The sequence below is a fragment of the Ooceraea biroi genome, chromosome 10, assembly GCF_003672135.1.
Source record: "Ooceraea biroi isolate clonal line C1 chromosome 10, Obir_v5.4, whole genome shotgun sequence".
Classification (NCBI taxonomy): domain Eukaryota; kingdom Metazoa; phylum Arthropoda; class Insecta; order Hymenoptera; family Formicidae; genus Ooceraea; species Ooceraea biroi.
In genome coordinates, this window is record NC_039515.1 from 3,750,403 (window position 1) to 3,777,356 (window position 26,954).

Here is a 26,954-nt window from a genome sequence, read left to right on the forward strand (position 1 = left end):
TGGGCTCAAGATACTTCACAGATTTTAGTATTGAATAAATTTTCTAATATTTGTAGTATGAAATTGTTTATATTGATGGTAACAGGCGACAAAGGTCTGCGTCAATATCGAAGAAACAAAACTGGGGGAAGGAAGTAAACTCTAACATTTTTATTTATAACCTGCGCTTGATTATGATGCTTACTTGCAGATATATGCAACTGCCGCTTTGGATAGGATTTATTAATGAACGGGTTTTGTCATCTACTATTCACAGACGACCTATAAGATACTGATACATTGTCAATAGCAATTTATCTATCGCCATCGATTTGCAGGCAATAGCGAATGCTCATACGTTAATAACTCATGCGCGGCAATTTATCTATCCCCTACGAATATTTCTATGAATTCTACGCTTATCCACGAAACAATTTATAACTTAACTCCACGCAAATTAGCGATGAGGCACGATTGTTGCAAAACTTCATAACGTTTCATACTTGCGCTGAATAAAATGCTGCCAATTCTTGCGAACAAAGCGTGATTATGAATTCCCTGTTTTACAATTCCGATAAAATATACAAAAAAATATCCACTTTAATTGAAACATAAAATAAAATGCAATACAATACCATACGAAGTACAAAGCGACATAGCTTGCTATGAATTTCACGATTTAAAACGACAAGCGAAGAATATATGAAAAAATATTTCATTCCGAATAATACAGAATCAAATTGTTGTATATTGTAATTTTTTCCATCTTCTTTCTCTGTAATTTTTATAACGTATGAATACTTGGGATATTTCATAAATACTTCATAAACTCTGGAGTTCGAAGCTATATGTGGCTTGAACGCAATCAGAATTCCGCAGAATACGAAACAATGTTTACTGTAAAATAATTTCGTAATCGATTTGCCATTAGTCGCCACGTAAATGTACGTTTCGAGTTTGCAAACTGTATTAAGAAATCAGAATTTGCCAACGGGGACGTGGAACATTATTTACATTTTCCAGAAATATCTTGAGGAGACTTCAAGACGAGGTGAATCAAACACGGTTTACTTCTTTAATCAATCTTGACATCTAATCAGTTGTTCAAATCACATTGGACTCATCTGGCTAATAATCAGCATAAATTTATTACTGATATTACTCAGGCGATATCGTTTTATCATCATTAGCAGACGAGATAAATTCGCTGTTACGTTGCTCTATGCGTGAGGTATCGATATGCACATTTCCATAAGCCTTATTTATACCCGTAACATTCTGCGTGTAAACCGTCAGCTGTCATTAAAGAACCAGTTTAAAGAAAGACGCAGTGTATGCCGCATGTAGAAAAATTGGCTAATGCGATTATTTCGCCGCGTAATTGACATACATAGGTATACCCGCGTCCGCGCTATCATTTGCGTCCTTGTGTGGTCATCGATCGAGTTATGTAGGAAGGCGAGTAGTCCGTGACGACAGAATACAGATGGAACGCATTAAAGCGAAACCACCGCGAAACCACCGCGTACGTGGTAGATTATCGCAACATAACAAAATTGCAGCAATGTTTAGCTCGCAACGTTATCCTGCAACGAACTGCAAGGTAACGTTTGCGTCATAGCGGAAGAAAAAGGAAATTTTCGGTTGATGTCCAAGAAGAACCGTTTCGCAGTTTTATCTTCAACGATGAAAGATTATCGTCTATCATTCTCTCGTGAGCCAGCTAATGTTGTATTTTTTACAAATTTTGGGAGATGAAATAATTCAATGTTAATCAATATTATAAGTAAAATCCTTTCATCCAAAATATTATATTTCTCGAATTGGAGAACGCGAGATTATCGCGTGATGCATTTAATCTCGCGAATCGATAAATCTGCGTAGACTCGCACAATTCGTTATCAAATCACCCTTTAATTATCTAACCAAAAATAAAAACAGAAATAAAATATCGTTTGATTGATGAAAACATTCGCAGCACGGGGAAAATATTTCCGAGCTGGACAATGTCAAAATCGGAATCAAACGTGCGACGTTGTTCGAGCTGCAGTTTCGCGTTCCATCGACGGCACTCGCTCGATAGATTCCGAGACGGTCGTAAATTCCGTCTCATCATTCTTTCAATGTCGCGCCGCTCGCGTCGCGCTTCTGCCGGAGCGTTATCCGTCCTCGCGATTATTCATAGAGCATGAATAATGAAGTGCTCATCGGCGGAATTACAGATAACCGCTCTCGGTGTTTCCGATCGGGGCCGAAGACCGTTTGTGCAGGATTCGCGTAGAATCCACTTGTATGACCCCGTGCCCCGAAGACCGGAAACGAGGCGGAGAATCTGCGCCGACGACAGTGGCGCATTCGACCGTTAAACCACGCTCGGTTACGGCTTCATAATCGTCGACGGAGAGGAACTCGCCTTCCGCGTCGATTCGTAAATCAATCGAACCTGCGTCGGCCCGAAAAATTTATTACGCCGATTCTTCCGTGTGCGACGCGCGATTTGACACGCGGATAAATAATATCATCGAAGCCGGAAGCGCGTACGAAGCGTAATCTTGCGCGGAGCGCTTCCTGCACGTCCAAGAACTCGCAAGCGCGTTTTCTTTCGTTTCCGATATACATAATCGATTATACGGAGCCAGGTAAAACTTTCGGCCAAAGCCGAAGGGGAATCTCGCGTGCGGACGAGGCGGATTTTATGCGCGTTCTTCTTCGCGGAACGCGCCGCGGGCAAATAATATAATACAATAATGATTGCCCGAAGGAAGATTGATGAATCACCCGCGGTGATGACTCGATATCGAACGATTCTCCACGATCACGATATGGTAATAAAAAGAAGAAACTGAGAGCATGAAATTTACAAAAAGCACAATTTTTCTCGCCATTATTCGTCGTGAAACTAACGATTGAGATACGATGCTGCGTAGCGAGAACGAGCAAGGCCCGTTCAGCAACTTTCCAATGGCAATAAATAAATTCGCGTGGAACTTTGTTAATTTTATTTACGTTTGCAGCAAAGAGAGAGCGAGAGAGGAATTTATTCCGTGGCAATCGAAGCTTCCCTAGAATCCACGTTACTGATGTATCGTTATTTACTGCGTACCGTAAAACACTCATGGCTTTCCGTATAACTTGAGGCCATTAAAACGCTCACTGCTAGGTGCGATTTATTTCTCGGGATACGAGATAACATTTGAACTTCCTTCCCTCTATTATTACGTGATCTGCATTCATCTCGCTCGCGTTCTGTTTTAACAACACTTGAAATCTCTCTCCAAATGTATAATCTGTCTGGCTTAGAGCGAGCAACTTTAAACTAACAAGTAACAGATCCATTAATGGAGTACACTTGGATACCGCTCATCGCTCACTCGTAAGCAGTTGAGTAAGCAGTTAAAAGCGATTACTGTCAACTGCCTTACGTCGACTTAAATCCTCCGCGTTCATTATCCATCATCTGGCACGAAGTTACGAAGAGAATTTGTTTTCGCGGCACCCGTTCATCTCATTCTTTTTCTCCCTCTTCTCAATCTCTCCACCGCTTATTTTCCCCACTGCGAGGAGAATGATCTCTCGCAAGGGGGGTGCGAGAAGCTGAGAGCCCATTCACAACCAACCAACCGCCGCCAGGAACGCGACCGTTACTGGAATCGTTACGACGACAAACACACAGCATTAAAGCGCAATGCATCACTGCCAACGTAAACTGACGAGGGGGAGAACGAGATCCCCTCCCCCTCTAATTTACAAGGAGAGATGAAGAGGGCCGGTCTGAATACCTCATTGATGGACGAAATCGTCGCGCTGGGCTCACACGGAAGTCGTAAGGACACTACCTTTCCCGCGACTTTTTTCCCGTGACCCATCCTCCCTCCCTCCTCATCCCCCGAATGCAAGGATATAAATCACGCGTGTCGGCACGTGTCCCGAGGAGACGCGGAACGTTAGATAACTCATAGGGAGAGAACACCTTGCACGTTAGCAGATATAACGTTATGACGCGTGTTTGATTGCGAGGAAGTTTGGATGAAGGATGAGATGAGCAGTTGTTTTCCCGGCTTAACGGCTCAAGTTCGTTTCGAGTGTGCCGCGCATCGTGCAGATGCATCATGCAGATGCACAACCAGCAATATCATACAATCAGTAACATTAACATTATCATGGGTACCGAAATTAGTTAGGTAGTTTTAAGTGTCAAGATTTCATTCATCAACGCGTCGCAATTTGTTGACGTCGTCACCGATTCTCTCGAGGCAATAACTAGAAGAGATCAAATGTCTTCCTAGGGAGTGAAAATAAGAGCTCGTTACACGGACAATGCAGGTATAAGCGGCGCGAGGACTAATTTGCGAAACCGAAGGCACTGCGTCGCGATTACCGATTCTCCTCTCAGCATCCCGCCGATTTCTCGGGGAGAATTTTTAATTCCGCTGAAGCGGAGATATCTCTATCATTTGTGATGATTGCCGTGATGACCGCGACCAGATCCGGGCTTAATGCGTCGGAACGGCGGGATGACGTGTTTGTAATGCAATGATTCCGGAGTCATCCACGAGCACCATGGGGATTTTTTGCCATTTTCGCCGCTCGAGCAGTATTATACGTGCGAACCCGCCTCGATCAGTCCGGCGGATAGCTCGAGCTGCTCGAGGCAGTTTTTTTTCGTTTCGGTGCATCAGCGATTACATCTGATTTCGCTTCGTAGCATTGAGTTATGAGCGCTGCGCGTTTATGGCGTTTTGTTTGCGAGTGGATTGCCCGCATCTCCCGCGTATCGCGATTACATAATTCTGCGAGCGATTCGCCTTTCGGAACTTGCACAGCGTCGCTCTGACAATAGAAAGTACGACATGCAATATGTACGAACGTTGTTAGTTTTATAGCGAATAAATATCTTTATTTTGTTCTTTAAGCACCAAAAATTATTTTCTGATTTCAAAAATTTTTTTCTTTTTTTTATTAATTATCATACTAATATTCTCGTTCAAAATTGTTAATAATTAGGAAACTAAAGAAGTTTAATTTATTATTATAATAAAACCACGTTGCGCTGTGCGATTCAGCCATTCTGTGTTTTCGATGAAATGAAATATTCAATGGCACTTCGGTCGCGTGAAATAGGATCATAAAGATATCATAATCGTTATTACGGTCGCTTCGTAAATGGATATACGGTTCCGCAGATTGCGAAAGGGTTGATGTATTCGCCCAAGAATTCCCGGCCTACATGAGTCACGCGTCACGCGACACGTGCACTTACGATCTCCGCAGATCTAAGAGAATCGCGTCATCAAAGAGTCGCGTAAAATTAATAATTACCCTACTAAATAATACGACAAGAACCTAATAACAAAAGCCATAAGAACGCAACAGCTCTTTCTGTATCTCATCGTTCACGGAACTGCTCGCGTATGTACGTTACGTGTATTCGCACACGATGAAGCATCACGTGCGAAGTGAAAAACGCCTGCGAAGGCGTTTAAAGCCCCTTGCCGCAACCCCCGGTTTCCCAGACATTTTGTACTGTTGCTGCAACAGAGAACTTAATCGGATAAGCTTGCCGCGACGTGGCGCCGACTTCATAAAGCCACGATGTTCAGCGATATAAATCCTCTCTCTCGCTTTCTCTCTCGGCGAACACCTCGGGGGAGGATATATACGCGCGAGGAAGTTGACAAGCGAGCTGGGGGCGCGCAATATGTCGCGCTACATGCTCGCCTTGACAGTGAAAAAGCTTGGAACCCTCATCGCTCACCTACGCGCGCCGACACGTTGCGCGGGAACTCTCGGCTCACTCTCGTTGCTCATTTTTTTGTAATTACCGGTTACACGCGGTATAAATATTTTATAATGCGTTTTATAATACGTGCAGTTGCGGTTTACAGTCGGCGTTACAGGGATAGCGCAGGAGAAGTTTCGTATAAACGCGAGCTGTGCAGTAATGATCTCTTCGCGCTTCGCTAATGACTAGACAAGGAGAGGACGCATTTACGTAATTTCCATTTTAATTGGAAATATAGCGGCTGTCTATTAATAGTATAATATAAACGCGTCAGCGCGACAGACGCGTCTAAGTTTCAGGCACGAAGCCATAGGATGGAGAGAAAGAGAGAAAGAAAGAGAGAGAGATCTTTCAGATAGATTTAATTAATACAGATTCTCATTCTCGAAACTCGAATGAAATTCTCGTCTGTAATTTACATAGTTAACCCTTGGGAAGACTCTCAAGTTTTACACGAAACGTTAAATGTAAACGATGCAACAACATGGGATCATGTTATAATACAACGCGATATTTCTCAGATAGGCAAGAATTGTATAATAAAATAAACGATAATTATTCTAACAAATTTGTAAAAAAATATACAAATATATAATCATTGACACATTAGTTTATCATTATCGTAAAATACGAAAAAACGCACATGTAACGTTTACCGCACAAAATCGCAAGCGCGTTCGCGAGAAGCATCTCACCAGTCGAAACCGTCAGCCTCGTTTCTGTGGTGAAACAGTCGTTTCCGGTAACATTACGGTCCACGAGGAACGTGCTATCAGAGAGCTCGAGAGGAATTTTGCAGAGACGGCATTACGGAGTCACGCATCGGCGAGCACTTTCGCGTCCCCGTCGAAGGAAGCTTATCGGTATACGGCGTGGCTTTTATCGCGGATCATCGAGCGCGGAAGAAAGTAATTACCTCCTCGGATATAATTAGTGGCGGGGCGGCAGCGTGCTCGTCTTGCAGGCGCCGCTTCGCCACACAACAGCCTCGCGTTATTATAGGAAACGTTCTATGGGGCATCACGAGCGTTACGACTCCCGCGTGCGCGCGCGCTCCGGTTAAAAGCGCAACGCCGAGACGTGGTCAACTGTAAAACGTGGTACCGTTGCGTCCGCGAAGAAGAAGTCTCGTGAAGTTCTCGCTGGCAAACACGAAGAGCAACGAAATCGCCGTGACGGCCCGAGCAGAAATCACTCGACGCGCGCGGCTAACTACAGCAAAACATTTAGGCCACGATCGATAGTCATCGATAATGACGCGAGGCCGGGAGAAAAAGTTATTGACGCATACTTCCCGATGATTCTCGGAGAAACCTGAACGAGGATCACGCAGAGCGAGAGCATAACTTTCCGCAAATACGCTCGCCGCCTCGATTAATTCGCGTTTTCTCTGCGAAACATGCGAGCTGCTAAGCGCGAATTGCACTTTGCACCGTTATTGATATTTATCGCGATGTTAAACATACGCAAGTTATAATTAGTTTTGTAATTAATGTGTGGATATTGTTTAACTCCTTTGCCACACCGTCCCATTGGAATCCCGTGAGGCATGTTTTCCTCGCAATCATGGATGTAAAGAAGTATTTCGGATAAAATATGGATAAATTTATAATATTTTATAATATAAATTTATATTATATTTATAATTATATATTACAAATTTATAAAACTTTATAATATAATATTATATAAATCAATTTAAATTTTCTCTTGTATTATTTAGTACGATTTTAAGCTTATCGTTAATCTGTGTTATTTTCATGTACGTATATCTCGTACATTTGATCTAAAATCATGTCAGAGAAAAGGGAATCTTCAAAAAAGTAGTTCAGAAATATTCCATAAACGTTATCATCTATGTTGGTAGACGCGTATCAAACCGCTCTTCGAGAGTATGCGAGAGCGTAATGATTGCCAATCGGTGCGACCTGAGCGAATCGTTCTCCAGATTATCTTCCTTACCCTCTCAAACGTCGGAAATGGCATTCGAGTACGACCACGGAAACCGAGGCAGGTCGTTTTAGTAAGAGCACTTCTGAATGTTTCAAAGATACCGGCACGTATCTCTGAAATGGACAAGGTTTGCAAGTGCATCGATTTCAAACTGATCTGATGATACAAAGAATACAAAATATTACGTTCGCGTATGCAATTACTCGAGCGAAATATATTTTATGCAATAACATAGATAACATAAATGTATTAAATATAAAATATATAAAACCATTTTAATTAAACCGAGTAAATTACTCAATCTTCAGGACAAATAAAAATTCGAATCGGATAAAGTTAAATTCTGTCGGCAACTTGGACGCTTATTGCGCCTTCCAATCATAATCTATGAATGGAAAGCGGAATTCTAATCGATGCGACCGACAATTCCTCCAATTTTGTTCTCTTTATCTCCCACTTTTCTGCTACACTTGCTGCTTTCAGACAAGAGAGAAAATCAAGTTTAGTTCTCAATGATGATTAAGAATGAATCTTCTCGATATCGAGCGCGAGCCAATTCTCGAATGAATGGAAAGAAAAGCTGCGGATTGGCGTGTGGTATCACGCTTCGTGTACCGCACTATAAACATCATAATCATTAATTGAGGGGGGGGAGGGGGAAATGAAGGCACCGTGTGCTTCCGGCGGACTCGCGCGGAATCACGCAGGTTTCATTTCAACGCGTTTCACCGCGCCGGAAGATCAGCCGCGAGTCGCAGCTGATTAATCGAGCTTGCAGCTTGTCGCCGTTCATCCAATCGCGCGCAATGACAAATAGCACGTCGACGGGACGCATCCGTCATCGCGTTATCCGTCGCCATTGTTGCGGACCGTTGCGCGCGGTATCGGTGCATCGACGTTGCACACAATGAGGCCTTACGATGGTTACCGGTCATTCCGCCGTTTGCTCTTCGCCGGTATTGCCGCAGATCGCATTACGATACTGTAAACTCACGTTTACACCCTCGCGTGCACCCCCTCGCTGCTGCGTCCACCCCCATTGTACGGCGACCACGTGCATTCTCCACGCAGCATCCCGTCGCGAGAGCCACTCTGCCTTTGAACACCCCCTCGGACACCCCCGCTGTTTGCACCGCATTGTCGACGCCGACAAGACGTAATGTGCAGATTTGTCCACGTACGTTCGCCACGTGCACGTCATGCGTCAACGACCCGCCTCTCACGCTTGGAATAGTATATTTTTAGAACTGTGCTTGGAGGACAGCAAGAGAAAGAGAATCAGAATTCTCTTTTTGCAGCTTTCGAAGAGGGAATGGAATACTTAGATCTTGAATTAGTACGTTCCTGAATTAACACGTGAATTAGAGAATACAAGAATTTTACGGCTGATGTAAATCTGATTCATTTCTGCGTCATGTTTGTAGAGTTTTGGAAAAAATAAAGCAGCAACAATAATTTAGCTTAATTCCTTGTGTCTGAGGGGAAAAGTGAGTTTTTAATTTTGAGCACGCGGTTCTAATTACGCGAGCGGTATTACGTATAATTTATGAACTTCCGTCTAAATGTAGTGTACATTTCATTAAAGTGTTAATACCCTCGCTCGTGTTGCACGAGGTCAAATCGCTTATGTGCGATCCCAGACTGCGAACGGGAAGCTTTAAAAGCTATTTGCAGCGGCAATCTCCACTCGTGTACATACTTCGTTTCGATTACATCGTGTTCCTCTGCAAAAGAAGTTATTCTCTGCACGCGTGCAGAGCCTCTAGGGCCACGTAAATCGCTTCGTGCCACTTCGCGTCGAGTTGAAATTTTTTAAATGTACTTTTAGAGAGATCCTTCGACTCTCCTCTATCTCTCGTTCTTCCTCTCCCCGGCGCGAGAACCTTCCCGTGAAATCTGAGTGGCTGGATATATAGCTTGGTCCTTGAAGCAATCGTGCGCTGCAATTTACATATGACTATGTACATTTATCATGGCACACGCGTGCGTGCGTGTGCGTGCAGGTACAAGCATAAGATTAATCTTGATCGCACTGAAGAATAGCAAAGTACGTTAACCGCTACTAGGTATGATTTTTTATATCTAATTTTTCTTGAAACATTTTTATGAAAAATTATCAAACGCAGGGAAAATATTCACATTTCCCTTAAAGATTAATCTGCAACTTTTAGCATTAACTAATTAGCATTAATTAGTACAATCACTTAAAACACTTAACGTTTAATATGATTTCATTATATTTTAAAATACATCCATCGTTTTTATCCATCGTTTAAATCTTATGAATTCGTAACTCTTTGAAATTAAATTTTCTCCTCATTCCATCAATGATCAAATATCTTTCTAAAATATTATTTCTGCTGGCAGAAGTCTTAAATAAAGATCGACCTTCCTCGGGAACCGCCGCGTAACTTCCAAAGGGCGAGCACCGAAGCAGAAATCCGTGACACCCGAAATCCTAAGAAATGTACCACGCTCGACGGAGCTCCGGTTTGACAAGCTCGCTGCACACCTGACGAACAGCTGTAGTCGTCGCGACTCCGTCATGGATCACGATCGCATAATTCACCCCTTCTCGAAACGCCTTTACGCCACGTGTGCGTAGGAAGCCCGTGAATATTCCGCGGCATTGGGATCTATCGTGTGTGAGCAACCCGGTACCATTGCCAGGTACAAATTGCCGTCTTAATCATGACTGCAGCATTGGAGCGCGCATCACCAGTGTGTTTTTATTGGAGTCGAAATTTCATAGGAACTTGCACGCCTAACGCAGTGAAACGTTACGTTTATCCGCGCAATTATCCGCTGCCGCTGATTATTCGTCTTTTATTCGACGGAGCGTACGTGCTTCCTGCACGTGGCGTGCCTCTGCCTGCATTAAATTGCATGAAAATTGCACATTAACCCTTTGATGTCTTGACTGCGGGCCATCCGAAAGCAGGACGCTCGCTCTGCACGGTTGAGCTGACAGTCGCCGTGCTTGCAAAGTGCTCTCGCTTACAAACTTGCTTACGCAGGCCATTTGTGTAATATCAGAACGGTCTTTTGATAGTTCTAACAATACAGATTGTCAAGATCTTCAAGTCACTGCTAAGAAAGGAGACAAATGATTAGGAGACTAACATCCAAGCTATGATATCCAAACGGCTAAAACAAAACATTCATGATGAAAAGATTAATGTTTGCTAGTGTTACAATGATTATACGCAATCTGGACAGGATCGATGTGGATTTCAGCGGGATCGAGCGTCCCTAGATCTTCCGTTTCAGGATTGCGTTACACGTGGTTATACGTAGTCGCACGTGGTTATACGTAGTCGCACGTGGTTGATTGCCGTTCGCGCTCTGTGAATATCATTGTCCGGGACTAGCTGCGGTTGGCTGATCAAAGCCGATCAAAGCCGGACGCGCTGCCCGATGTGTAACGTGCGACCATTATCACGTTTCGATTTCGATATTTCCTCAAGGGTAAAGGGTAAAGAGGAGAGAGGGGAACGGACAGAGGTGAAGGATTTATCTCTCTCGCACGGGTCAAGGTTGACCTGTTGGATACGCCTACAATTAGTCGCGGTTTCGGGATGCGCACACGCGATACCGTATCACACCGCGTAACGTAACGCAACGTAACGCAACGTAACGGTAACAGTAATGCAAAGATAACATCATGCGATACTTGTTGATGATGTATGAGAGCAACGGAGCGGCGCCGATTTAGAACAAACTCGCTGTTACACGGTTGCCGTGTAATGAAGTTCGTTTATGTCGCTCGCTCTTGCGATTCACCGGTTCGAACCGACCGACGCATCTCGGCTTCGCATCGGCTGCTGTCATCTGCAATTCGATCAATTTATTTTGTCGATTGCGTTTCTATAATGCCAATTAATTAATTAAATCGCAATTGTGCGATGGTGACGCTATAGTCACCAACGTCGGCAAATATTTCGCGTCTCGTTATTCGAGCCCGGATTCTCGCGTTGCGCAAAAACGAAACGCGAGCAGGCGGCTTGAATTTTTGGCCGAGTGCAACGGATCGCGTTGCTTCGATCGGTTCGCTCGTGTACGTTATGTACCTACGTACACATCTGCTGGTGGGCGGCGGAATGAACTTTCTCGCGCATAACTTATGCAAATTAACTGGCCATTGTGCGCGGTTGCTTAATGCGTTTACGAATATCGTGCATAAAATCCTGAAGCTCCGAACGACACCTTCGATGGGTTTCCTCGCATAAACCGTGCGAGAAGTTTTCCTGTGAAATCCCAAAGAAAACTCGGACATCAATTTTTATAACTTTTGTATATTTCAAAGGAACATTTTCTCTTTCTGTAACGTTGACGGATACGACGATCTACTTTCGATCATAAAAAAGTACCCCCCCTTCAGCTGAAACTTTCCTACGATCTCCACGAAAGTGTTTTGCTAGAACGATCGGAGAGACAAGAGAAAAGGTTTTGCGATTCCTTCACAATTCCTAACTTTGCGTTTTCCCATTCACGTAACTCCCATTGTCGTTTCTTTGATCTTTCTGCCATTGCAAGTTTCCGTGCTGTATAGGTTTCACGCGATAAATTCACCAACGTAAAACGCAACAGGCGAGTTACCATCATCCGAATCGAGTTTAGTGTTGTCCGGCACGCACGAGCCGGTTATATTGCGTGGGCTGCAAATAGCGAGACAGCCCTGGCGCCTCGAGACACGCACAAATCGAGCGATCGAGGTCGTTAGATCTCTGCGTGGGTCGCAAGGCGGCGATCTCCAAGAAGCGAGATTCGGATATTGCGGCGCATTCGGTGCACCGCTGGTTCGTATCCGACACAGTTACTCTACGAAGTGAGCGAATGTCGTGGAGGTTCCGTGGTGTAGCGGTTATCACGTCTGCTTTACACGCAGAAGGTCGCCAGTTCGATCCCGGCCGGAACCACATTTTTTGACGCCACGTTTCGCAAATCGCAGTATTAATAATCATTATCGCGTGTCTTCTTGATAATTCTAATGATAAAAATAATAAAAATAAAAATGTAGATTTGTATTTTATACACTCCAGACATTTATTTAATTGTAAAATAAAATAAATATAGAATAAAATAAAATTTGAAAACGAAAAATTTTTATTCATATTGCGTCACAATATTCACGATAATTAAAATAATTATTTAATAATAATGATACACTTAATTAAAATAACAATCGCATTGTGATACTCAACACAAAATTCTAAGCGCTATTAAACACATCAAGATGAATTTTCTCAATCAATTATCCAATCAATGATAGTCAATTATTCAATTAGCTTCAGCATAAGATGAGTTCTGACAGCTACACTATCTTTCTGATTACAGATGTCAACGTGACGAGCCGATTGTAAAAAGAGCTGCGATGCCGTAGCCGTCGCTATGACCGAGAGCCGGTGCTACACGGATTCGCCCGTGCTCGCCGAACATCAGCCCTTCAACCGGAATGGGAAGGCGCTCAGGTACGATTATCATAAGTGCCGGCCACCCTAGTGCGCACTTTACCATCAACCTGCGAGTTTAATCGCCTGCGACAGGACGTGCATTGATCGCACACTGATTTATAGCTCATAATTGAGGAGTACAATTCGCAAACGACCGCACGATCGGCGGTCGTTTCTATTAACTGCGCTTTCGTGCTCTGAGCTTTCGAGATAAAGATCGCTGAGAGTCGTCGAAAAAATTCAACGGTCGTTAACATCGCAGGAGATGTTGCTGAATATCGCATCTATACTTGGCTCGTACATGTGCAAATGATATTATAAATCAATTATAAATCTCTCAGTTACGTGAGATTTATTACATCGTCTTGTTAATACCATGTTGGATCCATTTGAGAATTTTATTAGTAATACTTAGATTGTATTTAATAAATATTTTGTAATACATTCATGGTATAACTAATAGAATGTGATATGTTAATTTAATTTCTTATTCTAGCAATACGGTGATTAAAATAATAAAGCACCTTGTATATTTGTTTAGCTTTCATTAAATAATTCACGTCGCAAGTAACATTTCACGTGAACGCAGCGACAGCAACAACGAGTCTTAAACGACTTCCGCCGCAAGTATTATATTGAAACCTCTTCGGAATCACGACCATCGTGGTATTGTCGGTCCATAACGCATCGTGAGAGCATGTCCGATCAGATTATCAATCGAATTATGGTCGCCGGAGCTAATCAGATTATATCGCGGAACCTAGCGCGTGCTCGTGTCACGTAAAGTGGGCTTAGAGCTAAGGCACTGGACGTAACCCGTGACTCTTTTCATCCGCCGACGACACTAACGAGGGTTGATTTCAGGGGATCCAAGAAGAGCGTGCTGTTCTATACGACCGACTGCGGGGACGAAAAGGAGGACCTGGGTCTCAAGCTCCAGCAGCGATCTGTCTCGTTGGTAAGCTTCGCATTAACGTCAAATTCTTCTGAGCCTTCGAGTGCACACCGACGTCTCATACTACTGTAATATATCACAATGAGAATAAATTCTCGACGCTTTTACTGGGTAAACCTGCCGGCAGAAGAAAGCGTTTTACCCTAGAATGCACTTTTAACAAATATATAAAATGTAATGAATACTCAGTTTCGCAATTTATCTACTTTGATATCGCAGCAGTAATTTAAGAAATGAACGCATCATACCAGCATGCTATATTTTTTTTGTGTAACTTGATAGAGTTTCTAAGCAATTCTTTCTGCTCCATTACGCTGAGCCCGGGAAGACAGAAGCGCGAGTTCCATCGCAAACTTGGCGACTCTTGCTGGATTATCTGATGCCGTCATTATTCAACGGAGGCTTAATGGCGTGCGACGTGAAAACAATATGACACCGGCACTGAATCATAAATTTCATGCCTGGACACAAAGGCCTTATTAAAGAACTGCTTATATCCACTCTTTTAATATAAATTAGTACATTATTATTAATATATGAGTGCAACGTGACTTTTTAATTAAATCATTATTAACCGACGCGTAAAAAATCTTTTGGACATACTCCAAAATTGAAATTAAACCTTCGTGTCGACAAAATTTTATAATTTCAAGAATAATATAACGTTACATGCTACACGTGTCAAATTTTCCTTAATTATTTTGACGTGTGTATTGACGTATGTAATATTTACTTTGTTTCTTCGTTTTTGTATTCACAAAATTACATTTTATGACATCATTAACAATGATTACTCGGAATTATGTTACACATAACTTTGGTGAGGGCGAAAATTATTACATCAGAGAGTACATTATCGTTCGTACTCGAGTAAATAATCGTCTGCCATAATTTTAGGAGCAAATATTTTATCGCGTATCAAGCCGTGGAATTCGCATGGTATAATCATCAGCGAAGACTGAACAGTAAGTGGAAAATCGATGATCGTTATTCCTCGTGCCGCCAAAGTCTTATAAGTAATCTCTCTCTTTTGTCCCTCTCTTTCTTCGTCATTATTTCACAGTTACAATCACATGATTACATATAATACAGGCATACAAAAGATTATTACTAATGATGATTTACTTTAATGCTCTTCTTAAACTTTACTTTCTCTACGTGTTTATTTTACGAATTTGCGCACGTAAATTATCGCAATTACAATCGAACGAGTATATTCCAGTATTAAATTCTTACATTCTTCAAAGTGCCTCGATCATGCGATCATCGCAGTCCCGTATTTATAGCGTAACATCCTCGTTTTTCCACATTATTTTTATATTGCTTTCGCAAGAGCATTAAATCCTCGTAATGCTCTGACTACTCTATGAGATACAAGTTGCTATCCATCTTCCTGTTTAGCGAACGAGTAACGGAACGTTTCCTCCGATCAATATCAGATGAGTTTGACGTGTGTCTGCTCGTGTACTTTATTTTCTCAATCAAAGATTTAATCGTTCGGATCGTGAGAATTGCGCTTCCTATATAGTCGTAGGACCTGATTTTACGCGAACAATAACGCGAGCAAAACTCTCTGCAAGTACTTGTATGCGTCTGCGACGTGAAAATCACGACGGGACTACTCTCGCGATATTCGTCCATAAACATTTCATGATTCCAAGCGCGAGGTCCATAACTTTCCTTTTCGATAGCATCGTAGTCCATAAATTCGCAATCACCTGCCGTATCAGTAGCTTCGGCCATACCGCTTGAGCGCTACCACACAGATTCCCCATGATCATTTTCGTTCGGCGTCCTTGCCTCTTACGTATTTCTCTTATCACTTTATAAATGTATTCCTCTCTCGTTTCTCACAACTCTCTTGCGCAAAATGCAATCTCTTTACTGACGTTTCCCAATTTTTGTCTATAATCTTTCTCTAAGTAATAAAAGCTCGAAGACGCGCTGCTCAGAAAGCTTTTAATAGAGTTACGAAAGGAAGCGCTGTAAAGTGGAGATTGTAAGGAGCAACGTGTCAAAGTATAAAGTGAAACAAACATGGATAATAACAATTATTACATATTTGTGCGCAATATTAAAGTAACATTAATAAATATTGAATGTTATGTGATATATAAAAAAGTGTACAACGTATTTATTAATTTTAATGTATAATTATAAACGTAAAGGCGGAATTTAGAATTAGTTTCATCTAGCGTTGTTGCTATCATTACATCGTCCGTGCATTACATTCTTATTGCACGTTTTCTCGAGAGCAAGCGAGCTTCTCCCGCATGACGACAGCCTGAACACCTCGTTGAGGTAACTGACGTTCAATTTTCTAACTGTCACTCAATCTCGTAAGATACCCCAGCAAACCAGTCGGATTCGTACTTAAAATATAAAAGCCTCCCGCAATCCCACGACGGAAGGACGACCTATAACTTTCCATTTCGATACCATCGCACGTAAATTCTTGGTCACCTGCTGTATCAGCCGTGTCGTTTCAACGTCCAAATATCTGTCCAGCGTAGACTCTCCATCATCATCGTCCTCGTCTCTTGGTCATTATCCCTCACGTATATCCCGCGTTGATTTATGAACATCGGCGAATCGCCAGCAGAAGCAGGACCAACGACCGGCGGTCCTGTTCTTCACCTTTCGCCCTTCGCCTCCTGCCAAATCACAATGAAAGCGATCCAATCACACTCGAGATTCAGTAATGGACGAAGAAACTGGAAAAATAAGATATTCCAGTAGGGGTAAGATTTTTGGCCCGTTCTTAGGGATCGTTTATTATCACGTTATGAAATTGGATTAATTAGAACTGAGACATTAGAGCAAAGAGCATTTTGTAGTATTTGCCAATTTAAATAATGATCATTTCCTGCCTGTCGACTTTCTTCCCCTTGGCTTAATGCCCATTTCTAAAACGCTTGTTTAAACAATAAATCTCTCGTTTGCGTGTGGCGTGCTTCCACTTGGATCTCTTTGGCGCCGTAATGTTACACATTTATCTTCACCGTCGTAAATTGCTTATTTGTCGACCACTAATCACGAAATATCTCGCGATCTATCCCGATCTACGATCCCACCATGCTGCTGTAAGATCGATAAAAGCGTGCTGCAACGTCTTCGTGTCCGCCTACCGTCAAATCGCATCGAAAGCGATGCGCCCACCGGCGCTCCTAGTATTTCACGTCTCCGAACCCGTAATAGACCGGCAGGTAAAGAGGCATTCGACGATCGGCCGCGATAAAGATCAGCAACCATGAATCGCGCGTTCCACGCGGACGCTAATCGCAGCCTGTGAGCTGGTCTATCCAGCATCAGCGGAGCATCATTTCTTCCGCGTCTTCTCTGGAAGCGCATATCTCTGAAGACGTTCAAATCGCATCTTTCACACGATATTCCTCGTTCACCAACGCGCATATTGTCACCATTAATAATTAACTGATGCGTAATCATCGATCCAAGTACTTTCTCGTTAAACTATCTCGATAGAAATTGTTGAAGTTATTCTCTCTCTTTCAATATTGTTTCCTCTACTAAGATAATAAATCTGTTTTTGAAACTTGTAAAACTTGATTCCGAAAAGCCAGATGTGTATAAATTAAGCCAGTTTTTAAATTTATAAAGGCCCAGAATTTCCTTCTTCCACCATTATCATCGCTTTCATCGCGAACGTTTCGCGTACACGTTTGTATACGTATTTACCAGCACGTGCATGTAACGCGGTACAGATAATCCATAAAATTTATGCAATGTCGGAGCGGTAAAACTCGCATGAAAATTTAATTAATAAAACGCTCGCTTCTAATGGAGCCGGGCCGTCCTTTGAAAACTCGAAGGGATTGTCTCGACGCGTCCCGCTGCGTCTCCCTTATGAGCACGAGGATGACCCTTGGCAATACGGGACCGGTTTTAATCGTTTCGATTAACCGCGTTGAGCTGGCACACGGTCGCCGTATACATCCATACGGGTTGTTCCATCATGCATTTACGATGGTGCGCTCTCGCCCACGCCACGCCGGTGGTATCACGCTGCCAGCAAGCTTGCACCATGCTTTCGTTATTACTTTCGTATTACGTCCACGGGATTTTCTCACGTATCGTCCACACGCGACGTTTATCGCGAACGCGTCGCCCACATGTAAACTTTTTACGCGAGCTTCGTAAATCATAAACCACCGCTAATCGCGCGGAAAAACGATTCAATAAAAAATAATCTCGTAAAAATGAAGATTCCTTCATTTAAGGATGTTACATTCTTTTGCCGCGGGAATATCCAATTATTGAAAATTAATTCGGTGCTTTTTTGAAGAAATAGAGCCTTTATTACAAAAAAATAATAAACATGTCAATCTTCGACATATTCATTTTCCATCTATTGGGCAGTTGAATTCCTCTTGGAAAGAAGAAAGTAAATAAAGGCTCAATTTCTTCAAAAGAAAACACCAAATGAATTTGTATACGCGTAATAAACAAAATTATTTTTAGGAAAGAAATATTAAAATATTTAAAAAATATTAAAATGTGAAATAATATTAAATAAAAATTGAAATAATATTGAATAAAAAGTAATAAAGAGTAAAATAAGAAATTGGAGGAAATGTCAGCTGATAAGCGCATGCTGGAAACGAGAAGATCGTTCCTCTGTGTACTCGTATTTCCGTTATCCATCAGAAAAATAACCGTAATATGCATAACAGTGCATCTCCCGTGGCGTTGCAACAGGCTGCGATGGGCAACGGTGTGTCGAGCGCGAAGATTGTTGTCGTATAAAAGTGGAAAGAGGTCGAGAGCACGCACTTCGCGGTGGATTTATTCCCGGTAGCATTGTTCCGAATGATATTTATTACGTTCATTGTTGTATAATGAACAACCGTAATCACTATTGATCCTCGACGCCTCGTCGTGCCGGCTCGCCTCCGATAACGATTGCATCTAAATTAATAAAGTGGATTAATCGAATCGGAAGATCTTTTCGAACAACGAACCTGAGTAAGTTCATTTACGATTTGGATTTTGTCGCACGACTCTTGAATGTGAAACTGATCTCGGTGCAAATTACGCGGAGAATTGTGTTACATTTAGCACGTGCAAAATACGCAAGTACGCTGGCAATCACACGTCAAGACATTTCTATGATTAATACTGAAGAATACCGACACCCTGTCAGTTCGCGACAGATGAAGCAAAATGTGCGGAGATCGGAATAAAATTTCGTTTATTAATTTGTTATAAGATAGATAGAGCCTGACAATATATTTATAATGCATCATACTCATATGATGTATCACGACAGTGACTGAAAAGCTACGTTGATATTTCCGTGAGCACATTTTAACCAGAAGGCAAGTTTAATTCAACTGTCAAATTTAAGCTCACAAAAAGAGAGAGAGAGAGGGGGAAATAGAAGAAAAGACAGAAAGATACGTCTACTGAACATTTCAACGAACTATTCACGCGGTTTCACGGATTTTCCACCACGAAGCGAAAAATTTACGACCCTTCGTGGGTTGAGAAGTTTTCGTCGGGATATTCGTTTATCGCGATTATATCAGAGGTACAATAGAGATACCCGATGTCATGCGATATATAGCAACATGACCCTTGCATTAACTTTTGCCTTGTCCCTTAAGGGATTGGCCAAGTTTCCAAAACGGAAGACTCGGAAATAATTCGAATTCCCCCAGTCGATGGCCGGGTCGTGCGTTGAGAATAACCGTGATAATTGTAGCCTTGCGTTTAACACTGCAAAACAATCGATCTCATTAACAAGTCGACTGCGACGTCACGTTGCTTAATTTGCACGTGTGCCAAGTGCACGTTGTCAAATGTCAAACGTATTGCAAACGTTTATTGTCTCTTGTTTGGCAACTACGATACGAGTTCTAAGCTTTGACTATCGTACTTGACAGGTAGTTTAATTACGTGATAATTACGTTTGATCATTTGGAGCGGTATCATTTTATTCTTATAATACTTGCTATTTGTTTCTCGAAAATCTGTGAATTTATTCATGAATTAAAAGTCCATAATCGCATAAGAAGATTTACAAAATTATAATTATATAAAACAACACAAAATATTAAAATATAAAAGGAATAAAAGTAAGATTTTATTATGCAAGCTTGATAATTAATTTTGTTTTACTTTATTCTAAAAATAAAGTAACAAAATCACGAAATAAAGATGCTTAATTTAATGAGCAGATTTAACAAACGTTAATTAATAGCATTAAAAACTTCCTGACTCGAACGAGGAATGGCTTGAAATTAACCTAACAAGGACAAATGTGCTTAATCCTAACGTTTCCGATAACCCTTCGCTTTGGGCTGGCAAACTCGAATTTCGAGCCAGACGCCTCGTTCGATCTCGAGTGCCCCAATTCCGAAATCGCAATCAGGGAGCTTTGGTCGAGGCCATTAATTTCCGTCTCGTGTTTCAATGCTGCTGACCAATGTTTGCACGTGGAGTTCGGATAATCCCGAAAGTTTACGCATTGTTGTGCCCCCGCAAAAAATGTGTGGCGCAAAACTGCAAAGGATATATAATAGAATATATCATATATAAATGAATCAAATATAAATCTGCATTTAATTCCGTGCAGATTTTAATTCGCAATGCTTGTCGACAGAAAGCGAAATTAATTGAAACACAACGAGAATGAAATAATAAACTTCTCAAAAGATTACCGCTGCTCACAGACAGTTAAATCATGGTATGTCATTAATAAATGCAACTTGAGTAAAATCGAAACCATGGTACGCCGCAAACGCGATTTACGTTACCGCTAACCGAATATCTGTTTGATATACAAGTGCAGACAATGCATAAACGCAGCAGCTCATAAATATCGCATGCCCTCGAGATGACGCAAAAATTCCGAAGAGGAGAATATTTTCGGATTGAATATGACAGTAATATCTCTTTTAATATGAACATATTTTTCAAATTTCTTTTCGGCAATTTCTCAAATAAAAATTTCTCTTTTATTTTTCAATTTTTCGATATCATCTCGTAGTTTTATTATCACGCTCCGATCTTGGCGAGGCTTTGCCTGTTCGCACCATTAAATCCATACAGAATCTGATCTGTGTAGAATTACACCTGCTTCTGGCATCGATCCTGTTGATCTATACACGGATCTGGTGTTTGACTTCGCAGCCGAGCAGAGTCGACGCACCTCGGTGTTACGCGTACCGGTCTAAGCGCGTGCATGCTCGTGAGAATTTCTACTCTCTTGGGCCCGAGAAATGGTAATTCTCACGAGCTCCGACAATCGCGCGGGACCCTTCGCGTAATTTCGTGGTTCTCGTGCTCATCGCACGGCACGCATGGCAATCGTGAACCGTTCGCTTCGGGCGATTCATCAAGCGGATGTTCTAGGCGACTCGAACGTGAACACCGGCAGAAGCAGAAGCAGAGACGAACATTGCATTCCAACGATTTTCCAGAGAACCGAAGTCTCTTTGAAAGAAAATTTATTTAATCGCGAGGAAATGTTACTGTGTACTGTATATAAAAGAGAAATGAGAAATCCTGATTTTTAAATAATTTTAGAATAATTTGTTATATAATTAGAATTATTTTAAAATACTTGCGAAAATTGAAAACAAAAATGAAGGAAATCATATAATCGCCGCAAAAGTTATTAGAAAGATTAAGAAGATCACGTTATTAATGTTTTTTAAATAATTCACTTCACGAAAAAAACGTCATGGTAACATGATGAATAGCAAGTAGGTCGTAATTTTTATACAATGAATAACTCATTGGAAAGGATTTTATCCGCTGCAAGAAGAAAAAGCATACATACGCATAAACCTAGACCGCATCAATGTCGATCGTTAGGTAGCTATTACGCTGGTTCTCGTGCATCAATCCCTCGTGACATTAGTACATCGCCCCGATATACGTAATCCATTACACGTGTCGATTTCTTGCACGACTTACGGTAGGACTGGCTTGTGCGTGAGGTAGCGACAATGACGGAAGCAGCTCTGATGTAGTACACGTTGTCTCGAGGTGTTAGACACACGTAAGTCCCAACATCTCGACACGGATAAGCTATTAGAGCACATGCAACCTGACAGCGTAAAATCATCGTAGATTACGATGCGGGTAAGCTCGGCTGCGAGAAGAGATCGGATGGGAAATGTGACGAATCGCGTTCATGAAGAAGTCGTTGTCGGTCCAATTGAATATCCACGATAAAACATGCGGGACAATATTATCTAACGCACGCAACACCACGAACAGAAAAACTTCAGCGTTTTTCTATAATTGCATTCAAACGTGCCGTACGTTGGCAAATACTGGCAAATCCAGAGTTGGCGAAGTATCGGAAAGCCGGAAAAATCAATAAGCGCCATTAAATTCGAAAAAAAATGCACTTTTATTTTAGATATTCTCCATTTTACTTTTTTCTATTTTACTTTTCCAACCATGATATCATGCTTGGCTTATTTCAATTATTACATAATCGATTGCGCTGACTCTTGGAACCGTGCACTTTATCGGCAAATATCGGCTATTTTTGCAAGGCGTGGCCCTTTTTATTTTCATCGGCCGCATTCCGTTCAACTGGTACTCGAAATGAGCATGCGAGACAGACTTTGAACGACAGCACGCTTCGTTGCTTCGGGGAAAACGGTAATGACCTACCTCAAAAAGAAGCAGATCGAATCGCGTGTCGGACAGTTGCGTTTCAGGATGCGCGTGAATCTTGAAATTGGCCCCCGGGCACGTGATGGCCCCCCAAGGAATATCCGTGGGACACCTAACTGTACCCCGTCTCGGATTACTCGATCTCCCCTCCTCCCTTGCGCATAATAATTGCCTCCTCTCCCCCTTCTACAATTAATGAGCGATCGTGATTGTTCGCGATCGTCCGCCTGACTTATAAGGATGCCACGCTCCGGCAACTCACACCGTGTGATCTTACATGAAAGTGTTCGCAAACCACCCCCGGGAGGCGCGTTCCTCACCGTCATTACCGTGATCCCCCACAATCGCTCCTCGTGATCTGCGAAACCGAAACCTGATTAATATCATCTCGACCGCGACGTCAGGATCGTTACGTTGCGTGCGCAGTTAATTCGACAAATTACGCGCGTTACCGTGAAACACGTCTTCATTGGATTATTTGCTTATTTGTTACATGTATTATTGTTTTCACCTTGTTTCGTTTCGAGCGGGAGAAAATCAGATTGAATAGAAATTAACAATATAAAAAGTTGGCACGCAACATTAATTTATGATGCACCGCTGATTATCTAATGAAAGAGTAAGACATTTTCGATATTATACTTATTATACTTTTCGTAAAATTGACGGTCTTGAAAAATTTAATTAATATTATTAATTTTCCCAGCACAACTGTGTCAAATTAATCGTCCCTCGTGACGATTATAAATTATAATCTTTTCCATGATACGGAAGGTGCTCCAGGAACAATTGTATCCCGTCCTAGAAAGTTTCGACGTCCACGCAGTACGGTTTTCCGGGGAAAATTCGAAGAAGCGCATAATTAGGATTGTTAACCGACAGCGTGCGCGTAACGTCGCCGTCTCATGAATCTCACATCGTGGCCACGAGGAACGGGATCCTACGTAGTTTCCCACGAAACCAGGCGTTTCCTGCGGCCGAGCATCGATATTCCTGATCGCGCTCATCTCGCCGGGCTTTAATTGATACATCGGCGCGGAGCGGTAGCCGAGCTACTGCTGCTTCGAGCCGGGTCACTCTCTCTTTCTCTTTCTCTCTTGATATCGGCGGTATATGAGAAACACGAGACGCGTAATGAACGGCACGGCCATCGAGAGACGATGCTCCTCTCGTATTAAAGTGAGAACGAGGCCGCGCGCTGGTAGGAGCGTGTAAATGTTCCGGTACTTATGAATGCCGCGATTGCCTGCCATTGCTCGTGCCCCCTGCGATTCCACGATCGATAATCGCACCGCCACCCTTACGCAGATCGATTAGGGGGCGGGGTTCTTTCTGATCATCTGCGATGATGATGATGATGATGGCATCGTTTCTCGTTGTCGCGTTTGTGCGCGTGAAAGAGTAGCATTTCTGCTTTCTTGTTTCTGTTACATCTTTTGTTTGTCCCTTTTTCTTGTTAATTTAGTATCACTCCCTATAGTTATGAGAATTCTCACGGACTATCGCAGATAATTTCTCGTGGTGTGAAATTATATTTTTTGTGCACGTCGCAAAAATGTTTAAAAACTATTCTTTTAAACTGAGTTCTTCAAGCTGAATGGTTCTCAAGATTAAGCGTGACTGCTTTTGACTGCTTCATCCAATCGCGCGCATCTTCTGCGTCGTATCCAGCAAGTGGCAGTCAACTGTAGGTGGAATTATAAAGTACAGAAGCGGGGAAAGGTGAGGAGGAAAGGGAGAGCTGGCCTTCGCTCCTCTTGAAAGCAATTAAGAAAGATGCCGGAAAAAAGGGACAAAAAGCTCGAGATGAAAAACGAAGGCGAGAACGATGAAGATACGACGAAACGGTCAGTGTTCTTCGTGGGAGAGAGGCATGGGACACGTTTCGTACGCACGTACATGCGCGAGTGCACGGCACATACACAAGCACTTCGACGGCATGTGAAATACAACCGAGATTTTTCTTTAGACTGTGCGAAAGAAGGAGAGAGAAACGGGATTCTTTCTCTCTTTCTTATGTCGTTTCTTCCTCTTCCTGCTTTTCAACCCCCTCGATGAACCGCATGTTGCAAATACTCGGGCGCGGATGCCCCGCTGATTTTAACGCGTTCGCTTTAAAAACTCTTTCATTGTTTCGTAATAATATTAAAATCAACAGGTCGTAATGGGAATATGTAAAAATAATGTAAAAATGTAACGCAGAGAATAAACGCAACAAATAAGGAAAATCGGATCACCGAACGCTTGCAAAGGCTGAACAGTTTGAGAAACTGTTGCATCTCGAATTACGCGAACGTATATGACTTCGATTTGGACGAATCTTGCGGTGTCCGTTCACGTATCTTCATTACGTACTCGTAGAGATTACCGTTACGGGACACGTAATCGCCCGTGTGCATTACGCTTTCCCATATCACCCACTCTGCTTCCTCCCCATCACATTGCGACGCTCCTTCCGGTATTCTCGTGAGCGGCCTCGAAAGGCGAGGCGTGTACGCGCCTACCCGCCTACGTCTTCCTCTTTCTTTCTCTCTTTCTCCGTCTCCCTCGGTGCACACGGTTTTCCTCCTTTTCCTTTTTATTTATTTCCCAGCCTGTGCAACGGACGCCCCTCGACAAGGCGTCGGCAAACGACCGCAAAACTGCATCTCATCGGAGCACGATGTGCAGACTACCGACGAGCAGACGACGACGACGACGACGACGACGACGGCGAAGAGATGCTCGTAAACGCGAGTTCATCCGGCTTGTCCGCGACGAGACGCGCAATATTATATAAAATCCGCATCGAACGTGGAGGCGCAGACATAAAAACGAATACTGGCGTGCTCCGCGTCGAGGTGCTTGGCAATCGTATCCGCGTTCGTATCCGCCGCGATCTGTTCCACGCAATTTCAAGGCACCTAATGTCCGACAATCTTGCGCACTTTAATGCGCGTAGCGTATGGATTTTATATTTAATAATTACCGTGGAATCTGCTATTTAAAATGGTAAATGTATTAAATGTATGGTCAGTAATATTGAGCGAGTTTCCTTTATTTTGTTTATAGCAATTTTAACAGAATCGGAAAATTTAAAGGTCTGTTTGTGGATTAATTCCAGTATGTATTATTATATCCAGAATCGAACTAAACATACTTGAGACAACACAACATAGCTTGTCATATATGAATTGTATAGCAAGATAGGTAATCTTTAGAAAATTAACAATAAAATTCTTCAAAGCATTGAATTGTATCGCCATCCAGACGCGACCCACATAAGTAATGATCTAATAAATTTAATATTGAAAGAACAATACGCATATGTTGTATTATTTATTAATTACATCTAAAGTTTCATATGTTTAGATTTAATTAACAGCTTATATACTAATGAGAAACTCGCAGGCTTGAGCTCTTCGATTTTTCAGCTAAACTACTAGTTCAATGATGACTTTTCCTTTTCTTTAACACAAATGCGAACGTTCATTTGCTCGCAAACGCAATTACTCGTCGTGTAATACAACGCTTAATGGTACACTCGGAGAACGATTTTTTTCAGTTGTTTTACGAGTCCTTGATTACATTTGTTTTTCAACGGCGAGAATCACGTGTCGTTAAATCGCATCATCGTTAGCAGTCATAAGAGATGTAACGATGAAACATTATGGCACATATATTCGATGAGAGAAGAGACGTCTGTTTCCTTTAATTAAGGATGTATCTCGAATCTTAATCGAAAGAATAAAACTAATTAAGCACGGACTCGGCATTGCGCGCGCGAGTTTTATAACAATTACTAAGAAAACGATTACTAGATAATTATTATTAATTACTCCAGCTTTTATATTGTTTATTTATAATTTATATATATTGTAATTTTCAACATTTTTCGTTTAAGTAAATGACTTTTTAAATTATTTTTAATCATATTTATTCATTAAAGAAATTATTCATTATTTAATTCAGTATCAAATTGATGCATCAATGACATATTGAATGAATCATTCAATATGATGCATTAATGACTCGATGGATTACAAATGTTTTGTTTAATAAAATGAGTTATCACAGGGAGAATTGCGGATAGTCTGAATTTTAGTCTGCATATTTGGATTGATATGTATTGCAGTATATTACATTTCGACAGTGATGAATAAGCGAAAGATTGCAAATATTACAACGTCAAAACTTT

General features: G+C 41.9%; 1 protein-coding gene and 1 non-coding gene across 2 annotated transcripts in view; both read left to right on the plus strand.

Moving 5' to 3' along the window:
* The window catches only part of LOC105278286, a 59,713-nt gene that overhangs the window by 10,061 nt on the left and 22,698 nt on the right, over positions 1-26,954 (plus strand). The window contains exons 2-3 of the mRNA XM_011337272.3: positions 13,052-13,185; positions 14,032-14,125. Coding sequence (XP_011335574.1) covers positions 13,106-13,185; positions 14,032-14,125 — 174 coding nt within the window. The 5' untranslated portion in view covers positions 13,052-13,105. The remainder of the gene's footprint in view (positions 1-13,051; positions 13,186-14,031; positions 14,126-26,954) is intronic.
* On the plus strand, positions 12,561-12,633 carry Trnav-uac. The gene has a single exon. It is a non-coding gene; the product is annotated as a tRNA-Val (tRNA).